Source organism: Eubalaena glacialis, chromosome 10, assembly GCF_028564815.1.
Source record: "Eubalaena glacialis isolate mEubGla1 chromosome 10, mEubGla1.1.hap2.+ XY, whole genome shotgun sequence".
Taxonomy (NCBI): Eukaryota; Metazoa; Chordata; class Mammalia; order Artiodactyla; family Balaenidae; genus Eubalaena; species Eubalaena glacialis.
This window is the reverse complement of record NC_083725.1, coordinates 83,296,259-83,322,524: the sequence shown is the minus strand read 5'-3', so window position 1 is coordinate 83,322,524 and position 26,266 is coordinate 83,296,259. Positions and strand designations below refer to the sequence as shown.

The window sequence follows — 26,266 nt, the reverse complement described above, 5'->3', positions numbered from 1 at the left end:
CAAATGATTGTTTTTTTGTACAAACAATTCTGCAGAGTAGAAAATATCCCCATCCTTTCTGTGAGGGTAGGAAAATTTGACACCATGAAAATCGAAGGAAAATTCAAGCAGTCAGAACTTTACAAGACTTGCCTGGTGGTACAGTGGTTAAGAATCTGCCTGCCAGTGCAGGGGACACGGGTTCAAGCACTGGTCTGGGAAGATCTCACATGCCCCGGAGCAACTAAGCCCATGCACCACAACTACTGAGCCACGCTCTGGAGCCTGTGAGCCACAACTACTGAGCCCATGCACCAGAACTACTGAAGCCCGCATGCCTAGAGCCCGTGCTCTGCAACAAGAGAAGCCACCGCAGTGAGAAGCCCACGCACCGCAAGGAAGAGTGGGCCCCCACTCGCTGCAACTAGAGAAAGCCTGCGCACAGCAACGAAGACCCAACGCAGCCCCAACGCAGCCAAATATAAATAAATTAATTAATTTAAAAAACTAGGTAGCTAAAAAAAAAAAACTTTACAGAATATTACCAATAACAAGTTGTGAAGCTGAAAGAAACTTTCAGCCACCGATAATTTCCTAAACTACCAATAATAATTTTAAAAAATTTAAACTGGTCTTCCCTGGTGGCGCAGTGGTTGGGAGTCTGCCTGCCAATGCAGGCGACACGGGTTCGGGCCCTGGTCTGGGAGGATCCCACATGCCGCGGAGCAACTGGGCCCGTGAGCCACAATTACTGAGTCTGCGTGTCTGGAGCCTGTGCTCCGCAACAAGAGAGGCCGCGGTAGTGAAAGGCCCGCGCACCGCGATGAAGAGTGGCCCCCGCTTGCCACAACTAGAGAAAGCCCTCGCACAGAAACGAAGACCCAACACAGCCATAAATAAATAAATAAATTAATTAATTAATTAATTAAAAAAAAAAAGTGGTGTTCTAAAATTTTTGCTGTGGGGTTTGGTGGAGCGTTGGGTCTGATGTTGAGTACCATCAAACTAAATAGAAGCAGGAACTGAAAACACAGAGAGTTGTAATACTGACGTTCTTCCTGGTGACTTTCGTCTTTTCCAGGATTCCGACCACACCTGGGAGAAGAATGATGTCTTTAAGAATGGCAAGTGTGCCCAGAGGTCAGAGGTCCGATAGCTTCACGTCTGTACTAGAGACATTGTCTTGTTCCGTGCCCGCACCCCCTGTCCCTTCCAATCAGACTAAGGGCTCTTGGAGAGATGGAATATCTGGTCCAGTGAGGGTGACAAATAACAATTATGAATATTACCGCGCTGGGGTCCTGGGTAGAGCGTCGGGTAAGTCAAGACAACTGGGCTCCCTAGTCTGATGGGCACATTGCTCGGGCACTCGGACTGGCAGGGCTCCGGCAGCAGGGGGCGCTGTGGCGGGAGCCGCGCCGTGCTCTCTGGCTCCTGGAGGCCTCTCTCCTCCTCCGGCGGCTTCCGGAGCGGTTCTCGCGCGCTGGAGGCGGCCAAGTCATGGACCGCAATCCTTCGCCGCCGCCGCTGAGTCGGGACGGGGACGAGGAGGAGGAGGCGGCCGGGGGGGACTGCATAGGCAGCACGGTCTACAGCAAGCACTGGCTCTTCGGCGTCCTCAGCGGGCTCATCCAGGTGCGGAAACTCGCGCCTCGCGTGGGCTCCCTGTGCGTTCCCCCAGACCCCCACCCCGCCTCTGGCAGCCCCCTACTGCCGGGGGAGACGCCGTCCCCACGGCGACCCCCTCCCCAGGCCCCAGCGGCCGGGCCTCACCCTTTGCGTCCTCGCCGTCTCCCGGACCCCAAAACTGCCGGGCGCCACTCCCTGTACCCCTCAACACAAAGGGAAGTGTAATGGCAGGGATGCTGGAATGATTCTAATTAAAATGTTTTACTTTTGAAAATTTTCCAAAACTACGTGACCATGTAAATTCATTGCTAGGGTTTTTGCTTCTCATTCCCACTGTCGTTTCTGAAGCCCAGGTCCTAATTGATCTGTTTCGAGGACTTTCGTTGTAGTAGAATAAATGGTGATTTTGCGGTCAAACAGCCCTGTTGTCAACAGCGCGGCTTGCCCAGCGTGACTTTGGGCAAGTCGCCTAACCGCTTTCTTTCTCAGTTTCTATAAAGTGGGGTAATATTTATATTATTGTATATAGAGTTACTGCGTAGATTATGTAAGATTATAATAGCCATAGAGTGCTTACTGTAGTGTTTGCCTCATAGGAGCCTCTCAGTAAACATGAACGTTCTTATGTTTCCCTAACTTTTTTCCTACTTCCAATCACTGTCCTCTCCACTCTATCTTCTACACAGCTGCGAGAATAATCTTAAAAAAAAAAGCCGTCTATGGGAACTCCTCAGAGTTACCTTTGCCTACAGGAGAAAAATACATATTTCTTAGCTTGGAATCCAGGACTCTTTGCAACTTTTCCAGCTTCATCTGCCCATGACACACTAAACTGCTCACCATTCCCCACACATGCTAGGCCCTTTCTTAACTCTGAACTCTTGTACTTTCTTCTGTATGCTCTTCTCCCTTCTTCACATGACAAACTTCGATCACCCCTCAAAGATTTAGCTTCAGTATCACCTCCTAAGAGAAGTTTGGGAAAACTTCTCCCAGACGTAGGTCATTGGTCCATCAGTTTTGTTCTCACAGCCCTTTGTCCACAATTCAGTTGGATCACTTAGCTCTTTCTGTTGTGATTATCAGTTTATATGTCTTTTCCCCACTGGATCCTAAACTACTTGGAAGTAAGGGATTAAATCTTGTTTATCTTTGTATGTCTACCCAATGCCTAGCAACAGTGTTTACCCAAGGTACTAATTTGCTTTTTTTTTTTTTTGGCGGCACCGGGTGGCATGCGAGGTCTTAGTTCCCCAACCAGGGAACGAACCCGTGCCTGCTGCAGTGGAAACTCGGAGTCCTAACCACTGGACCACCAGGGAATTCCCCCCCCCCCCTTTTTTTTTTGTGACCTCTAAATGATTGTGGGATAATAGTACTTGAGGAGTACTGTGGACAGCCTTTATTCATCTCCTTCCTTTGTGTTTCTGAAGATTGTTAGCCCTGAAAACTCCAAATCCAGCTCAGATGATGAGGAGCCGCAGATTGAGCTTGATGAAGAAATGGAGAATGAAATTTGCAGAGTGTGGGATATGTCAATGGATGAGGTATGGGGTTGGAAATGGAACTGAAAAGACTTGGGTTAGGAGGTGGTGAATGGATTTTTTTTTTTTTTTTTTAGGTTCAGTCCTTAAGTCTCTGGGGAAAAACTTTAATGTCTGTAGTCACTCCTATTTATGGTACAGGGATGAGGTCCCAGGAGCTGTAAATGCTCAACTTTTGTCTTTGAAGGCAGAAAATCTGAGTGTCATTAGATTTGGGCTATGTAGATAGTTCTCATGAATGCTGGAACGCTTGTAGCCCAGGAAAGTTCTGATACTTATCTACCTAAAAAGAACACTGGCCTTGTATTTGAGAGCAGGTTAGGAGTTAGGAGACCACTGAGGTACCACCATTAAACTAGAAGAAAGGGACAAGAAGGAATTACATGTATATAATTGCAATAATATTTTAACATTTGTATTGTACTCTGTAGCTTGAAAGCCTTCTATCTGCTCTTCACAGTAACCCTGTGATATAGGTAGTATTCTTATTTTACAGGTAAGAAAAGAGGCAAAAAAAGAGGTTGACTTACATAATCTCTCATTTTATTACTTGGACTTTTGCAGTAGATTTCTGATTAAAATCCTTGTGTTAGTCTCTTTCACCTCCCTCTGTCCTCCACATTGCTACCCAAGTTATCTTTTTCCTAAAACACAGATTTACTTGTATTAAAATTCTGTCTTAAAATTTGTCAATGGCTACTCATTGTCTTCAACCATTTTTCAAAACAGCTTCATTGAGATATTACTGACACAAAAAACCTGCATATATTTTGAGGTATAATTGAAGTATAAAAACTGCACATATTTAAAGTGTACAATTAGAAAAATTTTAATGTATGTATTTGCGCATGGAACCATCACCATAATTAAGACAGAGAGCATGTCTGTCAGCCCCAAAAAGTTTCTTTATGCCCCTTGGTAATCCCAGTATCTTACCCCTCCCTGCTTTACCCTCTCCAGGCAACTACTGATGGGCTTTCTGTCACTTCAGAGTAGTTTGCATTTTCTGGAGTTTTGTATAAATGGGATTGCATTCTTTTTTCGGATGAGTCTGGCTCGTTCACTCAGCATCAGTATTTTAGATTCATCCATGTTGTTGTGTATATCTATAGTTTATTATTTTTTATTGCTGAATGGTATTCCATTATATGTGTATACCATGATTGATTCTTTGATGGATATTTGAGTTGTTTACAGTTTATTACAAATAAAGCTTCTGTGAATGTCTGTGTATAAGTATGTATGGATAGATGTTTTCCTTTCTCTTGGGTGAGTACCTAGAGTAGTGTGGCTGGATTATATGGTAGGTGTATGTTTAACTTTTAAAGAAAAGATCAAATTGTTTTCCAAAGTGTTTTTTACACTTCATGTTGCCACCAGCGGTGTATGAGATACAGTCCAGTTCCAATTTCTTCTCATCCTTACCAACACTTGGTATGGTTAGTCTTTTTAATTTCAACCATTCTAATAAGTGTGTTGTGATTCTCACTGTAATTATGATTTGGATTTCCCTAACTACTAATAACGGTGAGCATATTTTCATGTGCTTATTTGCAATCTGTGTATTTTCTTTAGTGCAAGGGGCTGTTTAAATCTTTTGCCCACTTTTTAATTGTGTTGTTGTTGTTTTTTTTTCCTGTAAGTTTTATGATTTTAGGTTTTACTTATAGGGCTGTGATCCATTTTGACTTAATTTTTGTGTTTGATGTAAGGTATGAACTGAATTTCACTTTTTTTTGCCTATGGATAACCAGTTCTAGTTAGTGTGTTTAAAAGACTATTCTTTCTCCACTGAATTGCCTTTGCACCTTTGTCAAAAATCAGTTACCTATACATATACACATGAGTCTATTTCTGGACTCTATTCTGTTCCATTGATCTATTTGTATCTTTTTGCCAATACCACATTGTTTTGATTACTGTAGCTTTGTAATAAATCTTGAAATTAGGTAGTGTTAATCTCCAACTCTGTTCTTTTTCAAAGTTGTTTTGGTTGTCCTATGTCCTTTGTATTTCCAAATCAATTTTAGTATCAGTTTGTCAATTTCTACAAAAAGCCTTCTAGGATTTTGACTGAGATTGAGTTCAATTTATTGATCATTTAGGAAAAGAATTGATAAATTAACAATAATGAGTCTTTTGACCCATGAACAAGTTCTATCCCTCCATTTGTTTAGGTCTTCTCTAATTTCTTCAGCAAAGTTATGTAGTTTTTAGTATTTAGGTCTTTCACATCTTTTGTCTGTATTTCATATTTTGGGGAGCTATTGTAAATAGTATTTTTTAAAAATTTCAGTATATAGATATACATTGATAGTATATAGGTAGTATATAGATATACAGTTGATTTTATAGACCCTGGTCTATCTTGGTAAATGTTCCATGTTCACTAAAAAGAACGTGTGTGCTCCTGCTGCTGGCGGGAGTGTCCTGTAAATGTCAATTTGATCAAGTTGGTTGAGAGTACTGTTCATCTTCTCTCTACTTTTTCTGCAGTTATTAAGAAGCTATAGTTTTAAAACATTTTTTAAAAGAAACAACCTGTTTTTCAAATGAAATCTTAGTGTGAAATCCTCAAATATCAAATAGGTAAACTAGAGCTGCTGTTTGAATGAGATTGTCTGTGGAGGCAGGGTCATGCTCTTGGCCTCCTCTTTGTCCTCTCATGGTAGCTCTTGAAGCACCTCTAGAGAACTGAGCTGCCCACTGATTCACTGGCATAAATTCCCTCCAGTGAGACTACATCTCACACTTATCGCCTGCCACTCAGTGCTTGAGCAGGACCAGAGACTTCCAGATGCTTCCTGCATTTTCATGTACTCATGCTCTGTTCATGCCACTCTGCATGGAATGTCCTCCACCTGCAAGATCTTTCCCACTTTTTATGGCCCACCTCAAATGTCACCTCCCCTGTGATGCCTCCCCAGACACTCCAGGCAGGATTCCACTCTTTTCTGTGCTCTCATGGAACCTGTTCATTCTATTACATAATACTTATCCTGTTATTAAGTGATTGTTTTGAGCCTGTGTCCTCTGATGGATTTAAGTTCCTCCTCTTAAAAACTTAATGTCACCTTGTCAAAGATACTTTCTCTGATATATCTAGAGTAGCCCCCCTAGTCTTCATTTCTAGCACACACCATCTTGTTTATCTTCTTTGTAGCACTTAGGATTTATGTAGTTTAGTTGTTTATGTGTTTATTGTTTGTTCATCCCTCTGGAATGAGAACTCCACTGAGACTTTATCTATCTTATTCACTGATGTGTCCCCAGAGCCTGAAACAGTGCTTATTACTCAGGTTTTTCAGTAAATGTTTTATGAAGAGGTAGTCAATGGATGAATACCTGACAGTTACTATGGTGTGCTGGTTAAGAGCGTGGACTTGATCAGACTCATCTGGGTTCAAATTCTGGCTCTGTTCTCCTACTGATTGTACAGTCTTGGGCAGGTTGCTTAACCTTTTAAAACTGCAGTGTAATGGGGTTAATAATAATTACTTCATAGGGTTGTTTGAGAATTAAGTGAGAAAACATGCAAACCAATTCACTGGGCCTGGCATTTAATACTTGTTCAATAAATGTTAATTGCCATTATTGTTATTATTGGCATTGGTATCATTAGGCTACCTAATTATTGATATTATTCCTGCTACTCCAGGAATTATTAGCTATCATTAAATAAATAAATCGCTGCATGCTACAAAGAGTTGCCCACATGACAGACAGCTTAATCACTTAGAGTGGAGAGCATCTGCTGCTTTGACTTTCAATTTGGAGTATGTCTTTGAAATATTCTCTCTGACCATGATCTCTTAATAAGTGCAGTATATCTCTTCCAGTCAACAGTCATGCAGGTTACCCCAATTTCAGCTGCTCTGAAGGATTACTCCCTCTCTCTTTGAGAGCCCTTCGAAGGGCACTTTTCACATGAGCCATATAGCCTGTGTTCTAAGTTAAGCTATTGCGAATACACACCTCAAGTTTGGTGAAAATCCAAGGCAATAGACAGCCAGAAACTTAATTTTATCTAAATATTTTACAATGCAAATCTCCACAGCTAATTGATTTAGTTTTGGGGCCCACATTTCTAGTGAGATTGGGCCACATGTCCACTCCAGGTTCATTCACCTGTGTGGTGTGTCCCTTTAGGCACTGGGGACCGGGCAAACTCTCTAGGAAGATGTGAAGCTGTCACAGTTACATTGTGATCAGAATTTTTTTCTGTTGAGGATTTTGAAAACAAAAGTTCTGGTTTTGGACATAACCCAATAGGAGTTTTTAATCAATTTTCTCTATCAAGTTTTAAGCTCTTAGAAGACAGAAATTATGACTTTTACTTTTTTCCCTTATCCTATCTTCTAGCATGATACCTGGTAATCAGCAAATGTGCTTGAATGAGTTAAGGAGAATTCCTGGTGGGTAGAAAGATCATTAAGATAAATACATACAAGGCAGTAAAAGGAGGACAGTCCTTTGGAATATCACAATTAGTTCAGATTTGTTTATGGAATTGTTCCATTGCCTTGAGACCAGATACCACAACACTAACATTACTTTTGTCTACTGACACAATTCCTAACCTTGTGGGGTTTTTTTCCTTGTGCTTGAAAGGAGGTATATGTGCAATTATTATTTTTTTTTATGGTTGCCTGAGCTATGGTGTTTAAGGAGGAATATTCAGCATCCAAGTTAATAATCATTTTTATTTTCAGGATGTGGCTTTGTTTCTCCAAGAGTTTAATGCTCCTGACATATTTATGGGAGTATTGGCCAAATCCAAATGTCCTCGATTAAGAGTAAGTATGTGCATTTCTAAAGCTGCCTCTTTGGAGCAATAACAGCAGATAGTGCTGGATAGTCTTTCATTTTTCTCACTTTAATGTTCTTAATGGCTACAAATGAGTCTGCAGATGTTTATTGAACATTACCAGGTACTAAGTAATATGCTATTTAAAATTATTACAGTCATAGAATTTTAGATTTGGGCTGGACCGGGGAGATCAACACTTTAACAGCTGTGGACACTAGATAGTCCTAATCATCATTATGCCACTAATATGTGGCTGAACAGGGAACAGTGCCTGGACCACCCATTTCTCAGTTTATTGCTTTCTTTTTTTTTTTTAGTCATAAAATCCTCTATTGCTTAAACTCAGCCTATTGCTCAAGACGCTCCACAATCTGAATCCAATTCGTCTTTCTAGCATAAAATATACCCTCCAGATAGTCTTCTAATTCAGCATGGCCTGTCTACTCCTCACCTCAGGAGCTTACTATGATCGTTGCCATCTCTGTGCCTTCCTTTGTATGCCTTCCATCCCTTCTCAATATTCACATCTATTTTCCCAAGATGGTACTTTACTTCCAAGCCTTCCCAAATAAGTAAGCTCTCAGTGGCCAGTGATGATAGTGAATGCACCAAAACAATTCTGTACTTCTCATTAAGTCTTCTATGCTTTAGTGCCATTTAGGTTGCCATCTGCTAGGTATATCGTGAGTGATTAGCAAATATTTATTAAGTAATTATAATCATGAATAACTGCTATTTACTTAGTATTTCATTTTACTACTCTATGAGGTAAGCATTTATCTCTACTTTGTAAGTAAACGAACTAAGTCTCAGGTTAAGAAATTTGTCCGGGGTCATACAACTAGGAAAGAATGGAGCTGGGATTTGAGCCTAGCCTGCCTGACTTCAGTGTAACCACTGTACTGTATTGTCCCTCTTTTTTTGAAATTATGAAGTGAAGAATTCTGTAGTATATTTTTACAAATTGAATGTTGAATTAAAATTTTATTTAAGTACAGTGCTCCACCTGAGTTGGGGCCTCATGAACCAATGAACCACTTTTTCCTTGAGTTGTTATGTTAATATAAAGATTTGACAGTTATATGATTTTCTCCTGGAGTTTTCTAACTTAGGTACACTGACTCACGATAAGTACTTAAAGAAAATAAGCTAATTTTAAGAAAATAAGAATTGCTCCTTTCAGGAGTTAGTCCTATTATTATATATGTCTGTGAACCATAGCCTGTCTACAACAGCGATCCTCAGCCGTGACCACAAGTTAGAATCACCTAGGATGTGGGCTTTCCAACTTCAGCATGTCCCAGAATCACTGATTACTGAGTCCACCCCCAGAGTTTCTGATCTGGTAGTTTTGGGGTAGGATTGAGGAGTTCTAACAAGTTTGCAGGTGATGTTAGTCAGGTTTTGACCAGCACCAAGGCCCAAATTTTGAGAAGCTTTGCCCTAGGGAGCTTTTATAAATCCCAAGTCAGGCCATTCTCAGATCAATTAAAATAGTCTCTCCAAGTGTGGGACTCCAGACAGCTTTTAAAGTCCCCCCAGGTTATTTCAGTGAGTAGCTGAGACTGAAAAACTTGATCTTTGATTGGAAGTTCAATTATTCCCTCTTTAGTTTTTAAGGGAAATGTATGTGTATCTCTTCTGGCCCTATTCTCTTTTACTCTTCTCCCAACATTTGACCACCCACATTTTATTGAAACTCTTTACTCCTGTAGCTTTGGTGCCACCTCACTCTCCTGGTCTCTAACCTCTCCAGTCACTTCTCTGTTACTTTTTTTGACTTTTTATTGATACTTTCTTCCTGTGCTGAGTGTGGACTCCTTTTAAGGTGTAGACTCAGATCCCTTGTCCCTTTATATTCACTTCCTTGGTGAGTTCATCCACTCTTTACACCTTTGGGAGTAAATCTTCACTGTGGGATCAAGGCTACGACTTCCCTTCTGATTTCAGGTGCTATATCTCTAACTTTCGTTAGGCATTCTTTATTTGCATGTTGCATTTTCCAATCCAAAAGTCCATATGTCCTAACTCAGTGTTTGTCGCACTTATCCAAGCATATAAATCATATGATGTGCTTGGTAAACAACTTCCCGGACCGTACCCTGGAGATTCTGATTCAGTAGCTCTGAGATAGGACTTGGAAATTGGTATTTTTAACACACTCCCTGAGTGATTTTTGTGTTCGAGCAAGTTTGGAAACACTATCCTAACTGAACTCATTGTGTTCTTTCCTATGCTTTCTTTTCCAATTTTTTTGTCAATGGAACCAATCTCTCCTACTGGAGAAATGAAACAACTTGAAACCTAGGAGTTATGTTCAACTGCTTTCTCCCTTTACTCCCATCAAATTATTCTGCTTTCACCTTGAGTCTTTCTCAGCTTCATTCCTTTCCATGCCTGCCATCACCACCCTCATCTTCCTTCACTTGATTTCAGAGATGCAGTGTGATACGGTGAAATGCTCAGGCTCTGGAGCTGTGTTATTTCCTAGTTGGAGATCTTCAGCAAGTTGTTTAACTTCTCTGTGATTTGGTTTCCTCATCTGAAAAATGGGGATGATAATGGTACATACCTCATAAATTATTGTATGAAATGTTACGTGGAAAGTGCTTAGGGTAGTGCCTGGGGGTAGTAAGTGCTAAATAAACATTAGCTGTTACTACTGAGGTTATGAACTTCTTTTAAAGTTTTTTCATTATCATTTTGCTTCCAGAATAATCTACCTAAAATAGCATTGCAGTATGTTGACCCCTTCCCTGAGGACCTTCATGTCTCCAAATAACCTACTAAATTAAGTAGGCATTTAGGGCCCTTAATCCTGATCCTTTTTACCTGCTGTATTTATCTCATGCTCTCCTCCCACTGTGTGCTACTAATAACTGTGTACTGATACAGACAGCTTTCTGTATTAGCCTTTGTCCACGCTACATTAGTCCCTTCCTGCCTTTGCTGATACTTTCCCCCGTGTTTGAAGGTCTGTCTTCTTCTTTGTATCTAAATCCTACCAATCATTTATGACTCAGTTCATCTGTAAGATTTCTTCTTCCATAACTCCTGCCTGCCTTGGATCTTTCTTTTTCTTATGTCTTTCATCTCCTCTCAAATACTCCTGGAAACTTGTCAAATTAGGGTGCAGGCAATATACTTCTGTGTGCTGCCTCTCCTTTTCTCTCCCCAAACTTGGCTCAGTGAAAGTTTTTTTTTTTTCAAGTTGTTATTTTTGTATATGTGTCTTTTACCTCAGAGCGACTGTGACCTGTGAAATTTGATTTGGCAGGAAATCTGTGTGGGAATTTTAGGTAATATGGCCTGTTTCCAGGAGATATGTGTGTCCATCAGCAGTGACAAAAATCTTGGGTAAGTTTTATTACATAATAATTATGTTTTTTAAAAATAGGTTCATATTTCATATCCCTAAGGAAATCCTAATACATAGGACAGATAGGGAAACATTATGAAATGTAGTACTTCCTTTCTCCTGATGAGCAATCTCCAGGAACTTCATTGTGTGTTGATGATGGCTGGGGACTTGTGCACTATTTATGGACATGATTCAGGATTTAGGCCTGTTTTCTGTATTGGTTGCAAAGGGGCCTGAATCGTCAGCAGGTGGTAAGCCACATGGGATAAGAACCAGTGGGGCAGAGCTTGGAGATGGAGGCACCTGACCAGAGTCCAAAACAGTTTAGGCTCAGGGAATCCAAAGGCTCAGAGCTAGAGTGTGTAAAAACTAGACTTGTTGACCAGTGTCACCCTGACACTGGTCAACAAGTCAGTTCTGACTTAGATGGTGGTGATGGGGGACTTGCCAACAGACTAGAGGATACAGCGTAGCCCCTGTGATTCAAACGCTCTCATACTTCTGCTTGGAGGCCAGTTCTCTTCTACATGTAGGAAGTTTTGGGCAGAGGATTTCTAATGGTGGAAACCCCGGTGGTTATTTTAAGAGGTCTGAGAACACCCTGGAATTATATGCTACATTTTATGAGTATATTCATTTTCTAGGCAGAGGGTTTATGGCTGTTAATCAGAATCTCAAAGAAATTTGTGCCCACAATAGGTTAAGAAAACTCTTCTAGGCAGTTATTTTCAACAAGGGCTGTAGGGTTTATCACAGGATTCAAGTACCTGGGGCTCCAAAATAGAGGTTATTACCTCTTCTAGGTGTGAAAGACTTTAAGATCCTAGTTTAAAGTATTTATTCTTCCATAACTTATAATCATTCATGCAATAAATGACTCAGGATTATGTTTGGTCTCTAGTGATCCCTATTAAAAATCTGTGAATGAGTAATATTGACAAGTTTTATGAACTTAATTAAATGCATATCTTAAAATTAATATGAAACAGTATACATTGCTGATGAGATATAAATTTGCTCAACCACTTTGGAACAGTTGGGCATTACCTAGTCATATTAGAAGGTCCACATACGCTATGACCCAGTGATGCCACTCATAGGTATATGGTAAGAGAAACCGTGCCCACGTATATCAGTATACTCATATAAAAAGTATTATAAGACTATTGCTTGAAAGCCCCAAATTGGAATCAACCCAAATGTTCATCAGTAGTAGGCTGGAAAAATAAATGGTGTTATATTCATACAATGAAATGTTCTGCAGCAATGAATCTGCAGCTACTGGAACAAGATGGGTAGATCTTAAAGGTGTTGGGCCAAAGAACTCAGACTCAAAAGAATACATACAATATAATTTCTTTCATACAAAGTTCAAAACCAAAATATATAAAATGAACTATAGAGTAAACCAAGAAAATGATTGCTGGATAAGTCAGGATAGTAGTCATTTCTAGGTGGGAAAGAGAATTGTGATTTGTAAGGGACACGCAAGGGCTACAGAGATGCAGCTCTTGTTTTTCTTGCTTTATAATTATTCACTAAGTATAGATTTGTATCTTACAGGTTTTTATGTATATTTGCTATATTTCACAATTAAAATGTTTAAAAAGTTAAATAAAAACTCTGATATCTGAAATGAGAGAAGTGAGGCATATTGGGTTAACATTTTTGTTTTTGTAGCCAGGTATTATTGTACTGTTTGTGTGATTCAGACCCTCCTACTCTGCTGGAAACAAGCAGGTATGCTTTCTTCTTTTTATGGATTCTGTATACTTACCCCTAAGGGAAACTAGGAAAATAGAGTTGCTCTTTCACTCTTGAATTTCCTTTACTGTTTTTGAAAGATAGATACTAAGCTCACATTTATCACGTAGGTTGTTGCTTACTTGCCTTTCCCAGACAGAAGTGGCCATTGTCTGGGTTGAAAGAATCCGAGAACATCCAGCTATTTATGATAGTATTTGCTTCATCATGTCAAGTTCAACAAATGGTAAGTCACCATGTAATGTAGAAAAAAATATTTTTTAAATTATATTTAATTGTTAGGAAACCAGGTAACTATTTCTGGAGGTCAATTAAAGACTAAGTGTTAGGTGAGAAAGTATTTCAATTCAAGATATGAAGTTTCTTAAACTCTCTGGATACTGATAAATCCCCCACTTAAAAATGATGGAAGCCAAGCAAATTTAAACAAAGGAGGTAAACAAATTGCCCTTGGAATAAGTAATGCTTTGGCAAGATTTGGCTTTCTTGGAATAGTTTTAAGAATTTTGATTAGACTTACTACTTTAAAAATTTTGTTTCTTATTTCAATATCTCTTTTATTCTCTGCAGTTGACTTGCTGGTGAAGGTCGGGGAGGTTGTGGACAAGCTCTTTGATTTGGATGAGAAGCTAATATTGGAATGGATTAGAAATGGGGCTGTTCAGCCTCTGGACCAACCCCAGGAAGATTCTGAACAGCAGCCAGTGTTTCGAATTGTGCCCTGTGTACTTGAAGCTGCCAAACAAGTACGGTAAGTGAGCTCTTTTGTGCAAAATGTTCTGGGAAAATCCAGTTGCTAGAAGTATCCTTAGATATGTCTTTTTAGTTTCCTTTCAATAGGATGAGTAGCACATAGCTGATCTGTGTCAGGTTTGATTCACTACTGATATTGGTAACAATATATTTGCTCTTTGCAAGAATCATAATGGTTGCAAAGTACTTATTCTAATATTACTTAGCGGTAGGCTGTTTATTGTTCAGCATTAATTATGGTTACTGTTTTAAAATCTTCTGCAGTTTTGTATAATTTATATCAAATGGAAAAGATTTTCTTTGTGCTTTATTTTCCACTGGTCATGTGACAACTTCTTCAGTTAATGTCAGACATCACTTGTTTTCTTGCTCCTTGTGTGTATGTGCCAGTCTTGGATAAGTGACTGGCTTTTGGGCTCTGATGTCTTCCCAAGAGCGATTACTAGGTGTTGTAGGTCATTGAAACTGTTTATTGCTAGTCACTAGAACATTAATTTATGAATTGATCTGCTTATTGGTCAACTGTGCATTCTTAGTGCTTTATAATCCACATTTTTTTTTTTGGCTGTGCTGCGCGGCTTGTGGGATCTTAGTTCCCCAACCACGGATTGAACCTGGGCCCTCAGCAGTGGAAGCATGGAGTCCTAACCACTGGACCACCAGAGAATTCCCTATAACTCACATTAAAACCTTTTAATTTTATGTCCTTTATCCAAGTGAGCATTAAACTCATCACCTTTCCCCCAAACCTGCTTCTTCCGTATTCTCAATCTCAGTAAATGATGTAATCATTATTCCATTTGGATAATGTGGGAGAAACGTGGAAGCCATTACCGATACTTCCCCATCCCAGTCTTTTCCCATGGCCAGTCAACCTCCAATCCTTCTTCCTGACTTTTTCTGGGACTCCATCTGTGCCACCACCAGGCCACTGCCTCTTACCTGGATGGCTACAGCATTCTCTTACCTGAGTTCCCAGCCTCAAGACTAGCTCCTTCCAAGCCTAGACTGTAGAGCTGTTTTTCCAGAACATACGCTGGTCATCTTACTTTCATGCTTCAAACCCTTCAGTTGCCTTCCTTAGGATGAGGTCCAGATTTTTATGGCTTATAAGGCCCTGTACTGTGTTTCTCCATCCTTATTCCTTGTCTTCTGTTTCAACTGTATGAAATTTCCTTCATTTCTTCAACTGAACCAAGCTCTCTCGACACTAAGCCATTGCACACCATGTTGTCTCTGCCTCCAGCATTTCTTTGCCCCTTTGGGTTTCTGCGTAACCATTTCTCTTACGATACATTCCCTGATTCTCCAAACTAAATTAAATCCGCTTGCTGTGTGGTCCTCTAGCACCTTGGACTTCTGCTAGTATTACATTCATATTACTTTATTGTTATTACTGCTTTAATTATTGTCTTTCATTTTAGACAGTAAATTTCATGAAGGTAAGGACAACGTTTTATACATCTCTGTTTTCCCAGCCCCTAACATAGTGCCTGCAAACTATAGGCACTTAAATATTTGCTGAACCATCTTTTAATTGTTCACTATCTTTTTCACTTAATTGTATGGTTGAAGAACTAAGATTGTGAGTTTCTGGGAATCCAAACTGTGGATCACAAAAATTATACTTACCTGGTTTTAGTATTCTCAGCTCGGGAGCTAAGATGATCCTGTGAAGTTTTAAGAACGTCATTATTGTCAGTGCTTGGTGCAGTGGGCCTTACATTCATTCTATAAAAGTCTCAGTCATTTTTTGTCATGATTATTCAAGTAAACCAGAATGGTGAAGTATCACTTGATAGGTTTCTGCATTGTTGCTTTCATGGGACAGGGCCAAAAAGAATTTTTACTTCTTGTCCTGTGTGTGTTGATTGTACTACATAATATTTGTTTTTTGACTGATTTCCCCATCAGAATGTAAGCTCTGGTGAACACAGTGACTTCGTTCTGTTCCCTGTTTTATCCTTAGCATGTAGGGCAGCGCCTAGTACAGAATGATAAATATTTGTTGAATAAATGAATGATTACAGTCACATAGACAGTAAAGTTGATTGAGCTTTTGCTTTTTGTATTTAGTTCTGAAAATCCAGAAGGGCTCGATGTTTACATGCATATCTTACAGCTGCTGACTACAGTGGATGATGGAATTCAAGCAATTGGTAAGATGTTATATGGGGAAGCATGATAGTTACTCATTTAATTGTTTTCTGTTTTTGAATTACTACTTCCTTCATCATTTTTATTAAGTACAGTGTCCTGATACTGGAAAAGACACTTGGAATTTACTCTTTGACCTGGTGTGCCATGAATTCTGCCAGTCTGATGATCCACCCATCATACTCCAAGAGCAGAAAACAGTGCTAGCCTCTGTTTTTTCAGTGTTGTCCGCCATCTATGCCTCACAGGCTGAACAGGAGTATCTAAAGACAGGAAAAGGCAAGTATAATTTTAGTTCACTAAATTAAATTCTAGTCTATCAGATGTGTTTGCTGTTCATCTTATTTCTTGCTCCCATTTTTTTTAGTGCTTTTAGCCCCTTGAATACAAAAACATCACATGCCCAATACAAAAAAAATTATAAAATGTATAAAAGAAAGCCTAGTGCTTGTAATCTGATCATTCAGAGATAACTACTATACACTCACATCCATATGTATTTTTTTGCCTGTTTTTTAGGCAACTTTTTTCATTTAGAAATATAAATGAATATTTTCCTATGTAAACAAATGGTCTTTCACAGAATGATTTTTATGACTAATACAATTAAATCCATGAACCATCTAGAATTTATTCTGGTGTTACATGTGAGGTATGGTTTCAAGTTTTTTCCAGATACCCAGCTGTCTCAACATTATTAAGTAAACCAGTTTACCGACACAGATTTGAAATTTCATCATTACTATGTTTTATATTTCCCTATATATTTTATTCAGTTCCATTGCTCTATTCATGTATCAGTAGCCACAGTGTTTTAATTATTAAAGCTTTATATTTTGATACCTAGTAGGGCTAGTACTCCTGCATTCTACTTTTTCAGAATGTTTTTGACTGTTATTATTCTTTTTTTTAAACACTGAATTAGATTGACAAGTTCCAAAAACAAAACCAAAAAATCTTCCTGATTTTTTTTATTGAGATCATGTTAAATTTATAGAGTATCCAAGAACATGTGCTTTTCCATTTGTTCAAGTCTTATTTTATGTCTCTCAGCAATGTTTTATGACTTTCTTCATACAGATCTTGCATATTTCTTGTTAGGTTTATTGCTAGATATTTTATCTTATGGATTGCTCTTGTCTATGGTATCTTTTCTTCTGTTGATTATTGTTGTTGGAATATATGAAGACTGTTGGTTTCTGTATATTAATGTTGCATCTAGTAACCTTACTGAATTCTCTTACTGTTTTTAATGGTTGTTCCAGTGGTAACCTTGGACTTTATCTAATACTACTTTGGGTTTAACTTAGATATGTCTTATCACTTTTCTACCTCTTCTTTCTTTTATTTAATGGGTTGCCTTGGACCTCTGGGGTTAAGTAATAATGGTGATCCTTGCCTTTTTCCTGACTTTATTGGCCATGATTCTAGAGGTTCATCATTAATCATGATACTGTTTTGGGCTTAAGCTATTTATGTTGTACCATTTGAGGAGATATTAATCTATTTCTATTTTATAAAGAGTGTTTTAATCAAAAAAAATGATGACTATTTTCAAGTGTCTTTTCTGCATTTATGGGTAAGTTACCTCACTGAGAAGGTGACATTGAGTACAAACCTGAGGGAAGTAATGGAGTGAGTCATGTGAATACTTGGGGAGAAAAGCATTCCAGACAGAGAGAACAACGAGTGTAAAAGCCCTGAATTAGAAGTATGCCTGGTATATTTGAGGAAGAGCAGTGAAGCCCTGTATGGCTGGGGTGGTTTCAGCGTGGGTAAGAGGAATGGAACCTGGGACCAGAGAGGTAACAGGGGCTAGAGTGTAGAGGGCCTGGTTTTGCCTTTTACTTGGAATGAGTTAGGGAGCTGTGGAGGGTTTTAAGCAGAGGATGGACAGACAGGAGCCAACTTTAATAGGCTCTCTTTGGCAGACGTGTTGATGAGAAATGCAGGGGGAGGGCAAGGGTACAAAAGGGAGACTAGTTAGGAGGCTGCTGTGACCTTGAGGCAAGAGATGGTATAACTTGGATTAAGGTGGTAACAGGGGAGGTGGTGGGGAAAAATAATCAGATTCTGATCACTTTTAAGTAGTGCCAACAGGATTTGCTGACTGATAGGATGAGGAGGGTGAGAAAAGTCAAGCTATGTCTGGCATTTTTGTCCAGAAGAGTTGCCATTTACTAAGATAGGAAAGACTGGTTTTAAACATGATAAGTTTGAGATGTCTACTCAGTGTTCAGCTGGAGCTGTTGAGTTTACAGTCTTGAGTCTGGAGCTGAGGAGAGAGGCCTGAGCTAGACTATAAATGTTGGAGTTGTCAGTTGTTATGCTGATTACTTCTTCCATAACTTTAGTTATTTCTACCGATTTGATTTGATGTGGAAAGAGAGGAAAATTAATATTTTTTACTGCCAATATTTTGTCCTTTTCTTTTTATCATTTGTAGTTCTTAATGAATGTTGATGGCATGTTATTTGGTATATAGACATTCATTATAGATTGCCCATAATGCTTTTTTTTTTTGGCTTAAATCCTTTTATATCAGATACAAAGGTCACATCCCCTGTTTTCCTTTTGTTTGCATTTGCCCCTAATACCTTTGTCTATCTTACTCTTTTCAACCTTTCTAAATACTTTGTTTTAGGTGTTTTGATTTCTTTTTAATAGATGAGTTAAACTCATTTAAATGTAGTTAATAGTTATGTTTGATCTGAATGCTGTCGTATTATATTTTTCATTATGTATATTTATATTGAAATACTTCAATATATAATTTATTTGCTTTGTTTTTGTGAGTATTTCTGGCATTTAGTAAGGGTTGTGTTTTGGGTCTAGTGGTTACCTTTATAACTGGCTCAAAATATAATTATAACTGCCTCCCCCATTTTTTTAATCCTTAATATCTGATAACTTAAAACATATATCTCAACGTTGACTATTCCTTATCCATTTTCCCTGGTACTTTCAAATTTAAGTCTTGGGGGATGAGGGGCTGTTCCAGAATTACATTTTCAGATATCTATTCTTTTTCATCATTTTGGGTTTCTTCTTCAATCTGTGTTATTTATTTGCTTATTTGAGAGTATAAAAATGTAAGCCTCTTGAAGTCTGAGGCCTTGATGACCTTGTTTACCACCATATCTGCAGTATCTAAAATACAGTGTCTAGCAATAGTAGGTGTTCAGTACATGTGCAGGAATGAATGAATGAATGAATGATAACCAAATTTAACTGGCTAATGCCATGCCTCTTGATTTGTTTGTACAGTAGATCTTCCTCTAATTGACAGCCTGATTCGTGTCTTACAAAATATGAAACATTGTCAAAAGAAACCAGAGAACTCAGCAGAGTCTAACGCAGAAGAAACTAAAAAGTCTGATTTAACCCAGGATGACTTCCACTTGAAAATCTTGAAGGATATTTCATGTGAATTTCTTTCTAATATTTTCCAAGTTTTAACAAAGGTAGGAAAGAAGTATTAATGCTTTCTTCAGTAAAAGAAAGTATGGATTGCTTACTGCTCCAAATTTTATTATTAGTGTTTTTATTTTTTAATTTTACATAAATTTGGGAAAATAGAGAAAGAAAAAACTTATCATAAGTTTATACTCTTAAACTAACAGCTGATGTAGTTTGGTATATTTATTTATGTGTTTTTCACATACTTATCACCAGTATATACAATTTTTGGAGGCTGCTCTTTTCACGTAACATTACAAGCACTCTTCCTGACTCCTGATCAATACACTGAAAGATTTTTCACTGAGAGCCAGTTTGTTTAATACCCAATTTGCCAAAAAATCAATTTTCAAAATTTACTGTAAACTTGTTATAAAGAGTATTCTTCCTGAATATGTGCAGGATTATTAACATATTCTTTCTTTGAGCATATTCTTTCTATCCATATATTTTAGGAAAAATATATTTATGAATATAACTATGAAGAATATATTCATATTCATTGACTTTTTTAAGAAGAATATTCCTTAAAACAAGCTTCAGTTATTCTAGTGATTTGTATTTTTGGTGAATTATCTTGCTTCCCTTCTCCAGATTTGGGATTATTACCTTAGCATAGGTTTTCAGAAGTTAGATTGCTGGTTTCGACATGATAAATGTGAAGCTGACTGAGGCATAAATAGCTACATATTGCCAAAATGCTTTTGACATGTGAAAATTTGGTTTTACTTGATCCTTATTATTGTGTATTATAATTTTTATATCAAGTACAATTCAACAGGTGATACATTGTGCCTTGTTTTTTTATTTAATTTAATTTTTTTATGTTTTATTTATTTTATTTATTTATTTTTGGCTGTGTTGGGTCTTCGTTGCTGCGTGTGGGCTTTCTCTAGCTTCAGCAAGTGAGGGCTACTCTTCGTTGAGGTGCACAGGCTTCTCATTGCGGTGGCTTTTCTTGTTGCGGAGCACGGGCTCTAGGCACGTGGGCTTCAGTAGTTGTGGCACGCGGGCTCAGTAGTTGCTCATGGGTTCTAGAGTACAGGTTTAGTAGTTGTGGCCCACGGGCTTAGTTGCTCCGCGGCATGTGGGATCTTCCCAGACCAGGGCTCGAACCCGTGTCCCCTGCATTGGCAGGTGGATTCTTAGCCACTGTGCCACCAGGGAAGCCCCAAATTGTGCCTTATTTTGATTTGCATTTTTATTATTAGTGAGATTGAATATCTTTCCATATATTTGTATATTATTTGTGTTTCCTGCTTTATAAACTTACCCATTTTGATTGTTTATATGAATTCCTTGGGTAATTCTATATCTATATCTTTTGCATATTCGTTGCAAGTATTTTTCCCATTGCTTGTTGTTGCTTTTGTTTTTTTGCAGGGAGGGATGTAGATGTTTCTTAATTTTTATGTGGTAGGAATATAGGTGGAAAGTGGGCTGAGAATAAACCAGAGATATGTCTTGAAAATTCGGATATGCCACTTAATGGAATTTGGACTTAATCTTGAGGAAACTGAGGAGCTACTAGAGATTTTTTTTAAGCATCAAGTGATGTGATCTGTTTAGAAAGATTACTCCAAAAGCAATGGAGAGAGAGGATTAGAGCGAGTTGAGGCTAGAAGACAGGAGACCAACCAACAGGCTCTTGTGGCTGGTAATCTTCAAGAATAATCTGAAAAATAATGAAAGCTTAGACAGTGGAAGAGTGGATGGAGAGGAGGAGTGGGATGAGAGAGATTTAGTGGAGTAGAATTAAACACTTAGGGGGAGCGGCTAGCAGCAGAGGAGGAAGAAGTCTTGGCTGTACCCCACATTTTTGGTTTGTGCAACAGGCTGGGTGGCTGGTGGTGCCTTCACCAAAATAAGGGCTGCAGTGGAGCACATGTTGGGGTTACACAAGGAGGAATGATGGTGGGTTTAGTTTGGGACATTTGAAACGCATGTAGGATCAGTAGGGAGTTGTAAATACTGATTTGTATTTATTCACCAGATAATAGCTTTAGAAATTTTCCTTTTTTGACATCAGATCTCTTTGTTTGTTTGTTTTAGGAGACTGTAGCTCAGGGACTAAAGGAGGGCCAGTTAAGCAAACAGAAGTGTTCCTGTGCATTTGAAAACCTTCTTCCTCTCTATAACCCTGTGGTGAGTATGAGTAAATGTATAGGTGGCTGAGTTTCAAGGGATTACTGAGTAAAATGTTTTAAGTAAGCACTTGATCTTTGAGGCCTTTGTCAAAAAAGATAGTGCATATAATGCGCATGACTTAATGCCTTTGTCAGATAGATGACTGCTGGATAATTTGTGGCACTAGCCTGAGTAACAGTTTAAATTTTAAGAGAAAGGAATCAACACTGAATTTATAGTACCCCTTTCTGTTATAGCATATATATTAACCAAAAATAAGATTCTTAGGTAGGTACAGTCAGTAGGTTTTTATGGTCCTTCAAATTATATTGCATTTGCTACCATTAGAGGCAATTTCAAAATAACTTTTTTTAGGAAAATGAAGTATGGAATGTGGGAGTGAGGGGGTGGGTCAGCAAGGAGGATGATAATACAACTCTGGTAATGGACCCTCAAGGGGAATCAGTAGGAGGATAAATACTAGTTTAAAAGAAAACGAAATGGAAAGGGCTAGTCATTTCCTTGAGGTTTCAGAGGACCATCCAGGAAGTACCATTATTGTCATCTGACAAGCTGTCAACATTTCTTTTCCATTGGACTGTTTAGAAAACATAGGTAGAGCATTTTTACAGACAATAGTCAGTATCTTAAAACATCTTTTCCTCTACTTATGTTTATTTGATTCTTTTGTTTGACTCACAGGTAGAAGACTTCCTCAAAATCCTACGTGAAGTTGATAAGACCTTTGCTGGTAACCTGGAGGAAAGCTTCCCAAGTTTGAAGGTTCAGACTTAAAAACTATTGGAATTCCTCTGCTGAAGAAATGAACTCTGTTTTCCTTGCTGACAGTTGAAATTGACAAACAAGCAATATTAGACCATAATTGTTTGGTATTATACTCATGCCCTTCTCCTCCAGCCTTATCTCATTTTTGTTTGGCATTGGAATCTAACTTCACTACCATCAAACATCATCTCCCCCGCCCCCCGCCACTTCTTTTTTGTATTGGTTGTGCAGTCTTTTGTCTTCTTCAGGTAAAGAAGACAAAATACAAGCTTATCATTGAGGTTCTTTTTAGAATATTTGAGGGGTTGGTGAGGATTTTCTTTGTAACTCTTAATTTGATTTTTACTCAGAATTTTGTATTCATATCCACTACAAGTACATTCACCTGCACTAGTAGAAAACCCTACTGTAGTAGTTGCTTAATCTGATAACTTGTATGTATTTTATGCAATAAGAAGTCCAGAGGTGGGCAGTCCAGCCCTGATAAGGTGGCTCAGGGACCCTGACTCCTTTCACCTCTATGTGGTCTGCCAGGTAGACCTCTGTGTTCATTTTTATTGTCTTGTGGTTAAGGGGACTATAATATCTCTGGTCCTTTCTTCCACATTCAGGGAGGAAAAGGGAGAAAGAAGCAAAGGGGCTTTCTTCTAGCAAGTCTTTACCTTTTTATTTGTAAAGGACAGCCCTCCCTGGCCAGAACCATGTCGCATAGCCATTCCTAACTGCAGGTATTTGAAATCAAGTACTTTTTTCTTTCTAGCCTCTACAGGAGAGAAAGGCAAGCGAGAAGGGAGATATGAATGGCTTTTGAGTGTACCCAATCCATGGTGTTTGCCACAATATGCAAACCTGTCTATCCATTTTACTTGTATTGACTCCATGCTAGGTTGTTAGTAACAATTAAAAGCAATTACTAGTTTAGCTTTGTTATAGTTCAGTTTTTTTTTTTCCAATGTTTTATGTATGAAGATGGAAATGCTAACATTATGATAAAAGCACATTAGCAAAATTCTCTATCTTCAGAGAAGATAGAATAACAGTGGTTTAATTTCAGAAAGTGATTTGCTTGAGTGACTTCAGATTTTTAAAATTAAGATTGAGGGAGTTTCATAACTTCTGATTGTTTATAAACTGCTACATGTGATTTCCCTCTCATACTTTATCATTCTTTGTAGTGCTTCTTAATGAAATATATTCAGAGAATCAACCAGGTACACTTATAGGAAGCACCCAGTTTGCATTATTTCAGTTACTGAAAGTGGACTTTTAATAGATTTTCAGAAAATATCAGTTATGAATGAAAAAGCCAGCTTTTTAAACCTCTCTTCTGGTATAGCCTCTTTTCAGTTTATTGCAGAATCTTTTAAGCTTTAAAGCATTGGTCTTGCCTCACACTTTGTATTCTTTCCTTGAGTGACTTTTGCTGATAAAACACAGGGGTGTCCTGTGTTATTTATAAGAGATATATCAATATAATTTCCAGTTTGGGGATAGTTTTATTGTTGAAAGTATCCCTGCTGAAAAGAATTGAACTATAAAATTAAAATCGTACCGATTAAACTCTAATTGGTAGGTTTACTTTACGTGTATTTGTATGTCTTTGGTGATGACCTTATCCACAGGTTGAACGTGACTTTAATGTGAGCTTTCAAAGGCACCGATGAAATCACTCCTACCTGCTAGCCAGTGCTAAAAATTCCACTCTTGTTATCTCTTGAGGCTTAAGGTTAAGATGCAAATAACCCCATAAGAGTAACACTCCAAGTTATTGTCATGTTTACCTCAGTGCATAAATTCAGTCTGTTTTCCTGAGAGCACGTTTTAAAAGGGGGAGCACAAGGGTCTTGAGTTTCTGAGCAAGAGTGCCCCGCAGAGTGGGTAAGTTACAGAGGGAGAAAAAGGATACATCCTGGGGAGGCTAGGGATGTCCAGGTTATTTTCTACTTCCTGTTTCTGTCTTGAACCTGCCTTATTTACTTGTTACTTCTTGCTATTGTAACATTATGAGGTGGTACGTATTTTCATAGTACTTTGGTATGTTTGAAAACTTCCTAAATCTGTGAATTATAATAAATAGTTTTTTTTTTTAAAGTGAGCAGTGTTAAAACTTTTTTAATGCTACGCGGTTTGAAGAATTTACCAAAAAATGTTAGTGCTTGCATCAGTTACAGTGATATTTTAAAGTGGCGCTTTCTCCAGAAGCATAAATATGAAATTTGGAATTTTATGTACAAATGAAATTGAAACTCATTCTTCCCCCATACATTTTTGCAGAGGAGGGAAGAAATTACAAGAGGAACTTCAGTGAGCATTTGTTAAATGTGTCATTCTATTTCTAATTAAATTTGAGTTTGATTTTTGAGGTATTTAAACCACTTAAGACAGACACAGAAGATATGTTTTCTCTCTGCCTTTTTTTTAATTCCCTGCAGTTAATGGGATATAGCTAAATTGTTCTCTTGGCTGATCCGACTTTCAAGATCAAAAGACTTTTTCCACTCTCTCTCGAACATTTTCTCTTGCCTTGCTTTGAATTAGTTCCCCTGAATAACTTTGGCATGTAAGTGGAAAAAAGTTTGAAAACCATCTCTCTTGTATACTTCTTAAATGAAGCATATGTGGAAACCAACCATAGACATTAAGAAGCAACCTCTGTTTAGGGTTCAGAAAATCTTAAGTGCATGAACTGTTGAACAGCGTTTTCTATTCTGCAGGACTGGGCTATAGTGATGCTGGTTCTGACAGTTAACTGTGAATTTGAATAAATTGAAGAAAAGGAATATTGGGGTTATAGATTATCTTGCCTGTTTTAAATAGTATTCTTTAAAAAGCTCATCAATAGCCTTTTTTAGAAAAAAATAGATCTATATTACTTTAGAACTCATCTCTGTATTCTCCTTGAGAATATGTTGTCGTTTTACCACTTTGCAACTCCTCTTCTCTGCTCCTGGCAAAAATTTTAAGAAGGAAAAAATAGGTAAACACCCCTCTTGAATTAGTCCGTATCAGTATTTTTCTTTTTATTGCCGGGATGAGATTTAATCTGAGAACCATTATTAAAAGTTATATATTTATAGTGAAGTGGTATGATGTCTTGAATTTTCTTCAAAATAGTCTGGGACAAGGGGAAGGAAGTGGGTTAAGGGAGTAGATGAAACAAGATTGGCCATGAATTGGAATTGCTGAAGCTGGGTTATGATGGCATGGGGATCCGTTATACTATTCTCTCTCTGTTTGTATATGTTTGAGGTTTCCTATTAATGTTTTTTAAAAGCAAGTAAATCATACACATAATTTTAAACCTGAATTTAATTACAAATGATGCTTGTTTCTTTTATGTCTAAATAAAACTCACACTATTGTATTAGCATTAAATACTATTGAATTCAGCACAGTTGAAACCAACACAAATACTTGATAGAAAAGATTATCATCAGTATATAACCAATTATGTAAAAATTATTATCTTCACTGTTTTAACTGACTTGACAATGAGACTTTTATTATGAGGAATGTGAGTGACTATTAACCAGTTAGGAACTGAGGTCATATATGTTTTAGCACCACAGTGGGGTACTTTTACTAACAAAAGTTCTTTTTTAAAAATATTTATTTATGGCTGTGTTGGGTCTTCGTTACTGTGCATAAGCTTTCTCTAGTCTAGCTCTCTCTTTGTGTTGAGTGGGGCCCACTTTTCGTTGCGGTGCGAGGTACTCTCATTATGGTGGCTTCTCTCATTGTGGAGCATGGGCTCTAGAGCGCTGGCTCAGTAGTTGTGGCACACGGGCTTAGTTGCTCTCCGGCATGTGGGATCTTCCCGGACCAGGGCTCGAACCTGTGTCCCCTCCATTGGCAGGCGGATTCTTAACCACTGCGCCACCAGGGAAGTCCCACTAA

General features: G+C 38.2%; 1 protein-coding gene across 4 annotated transcripts; it reads left to right on the top strand.

The window, feature by feature from the left end:
- The first annotated feature begins 1,053 nt into the window (after window positions 1–1,053).
- Window positions 1,054–24,426, top strand: SAAL1 (serum amyloid A like 1). 4 transcript variants are annotated; one of them, XM_061203110.1, is made up of 12 exons: window positions 1,054–1,614; window positions 3,042–3,155; window positions 7,865–7,948; window positions 11,240–11,319; window positions 13,004–13,063; window positions 13,198–13,313; window positions 13,658–13,838; window positions 15,917–15,999; window positions 16,088–16,276; window positions 19,268–19,461; window positions 21,509–21,601; window positions 22,286–24,426. In XM_061203110.1, the coding sequence occupies exons 1-12, from the start codon at window positions 1,480–1,482 to the stop codon at window positions 22,376–22,378; spliced, it is 1,422 nt and encodes a 473-aa protein (XP_061059093.1). In that variant the 5' UTR covers window positions 1,054–1,479; the 3' UTR covers window positions 22,379–24,426. The 4 variants fall into 4 exon arrangements, with proteins under 4 accessions (XP_061059093.1, XP_061059092.1, XP_061059094.1 ...); XM_061203109.1 differs by having other exon boundaries at window positions 19,265–19,461; XM_061203111.1 differs by having other exon boundaries at window positions 1,064–1,103; window positions 19,265–19,461.
- Window positions 24,427–26,266: the final 1,840 nt, after the last annotated feature.

Coding starts and splice junctions, on each gene's coding strand:
- SAAL1 (XM_061203109.1), top strand. CDS start 1,480: ATGGACCGCAATCCTTCGCCGCCGCCGCTGAGTCGGGACGGGGACGAG. Junction 11,320..13,003: donor AGCAGTGACAAAAATCTTGG/GTAAGTTTTATT, acceptor TTGTTTTTGTAG/CCAGGTATTATTGTACTGTT. Junction 19,462..21,508: donor TTTTCCAAGTTTTAACAAAG/GTAGGAAAGAAG, acceptor TGTTTGTTTTAG/GAGACTGTAGCTCAGGGACT.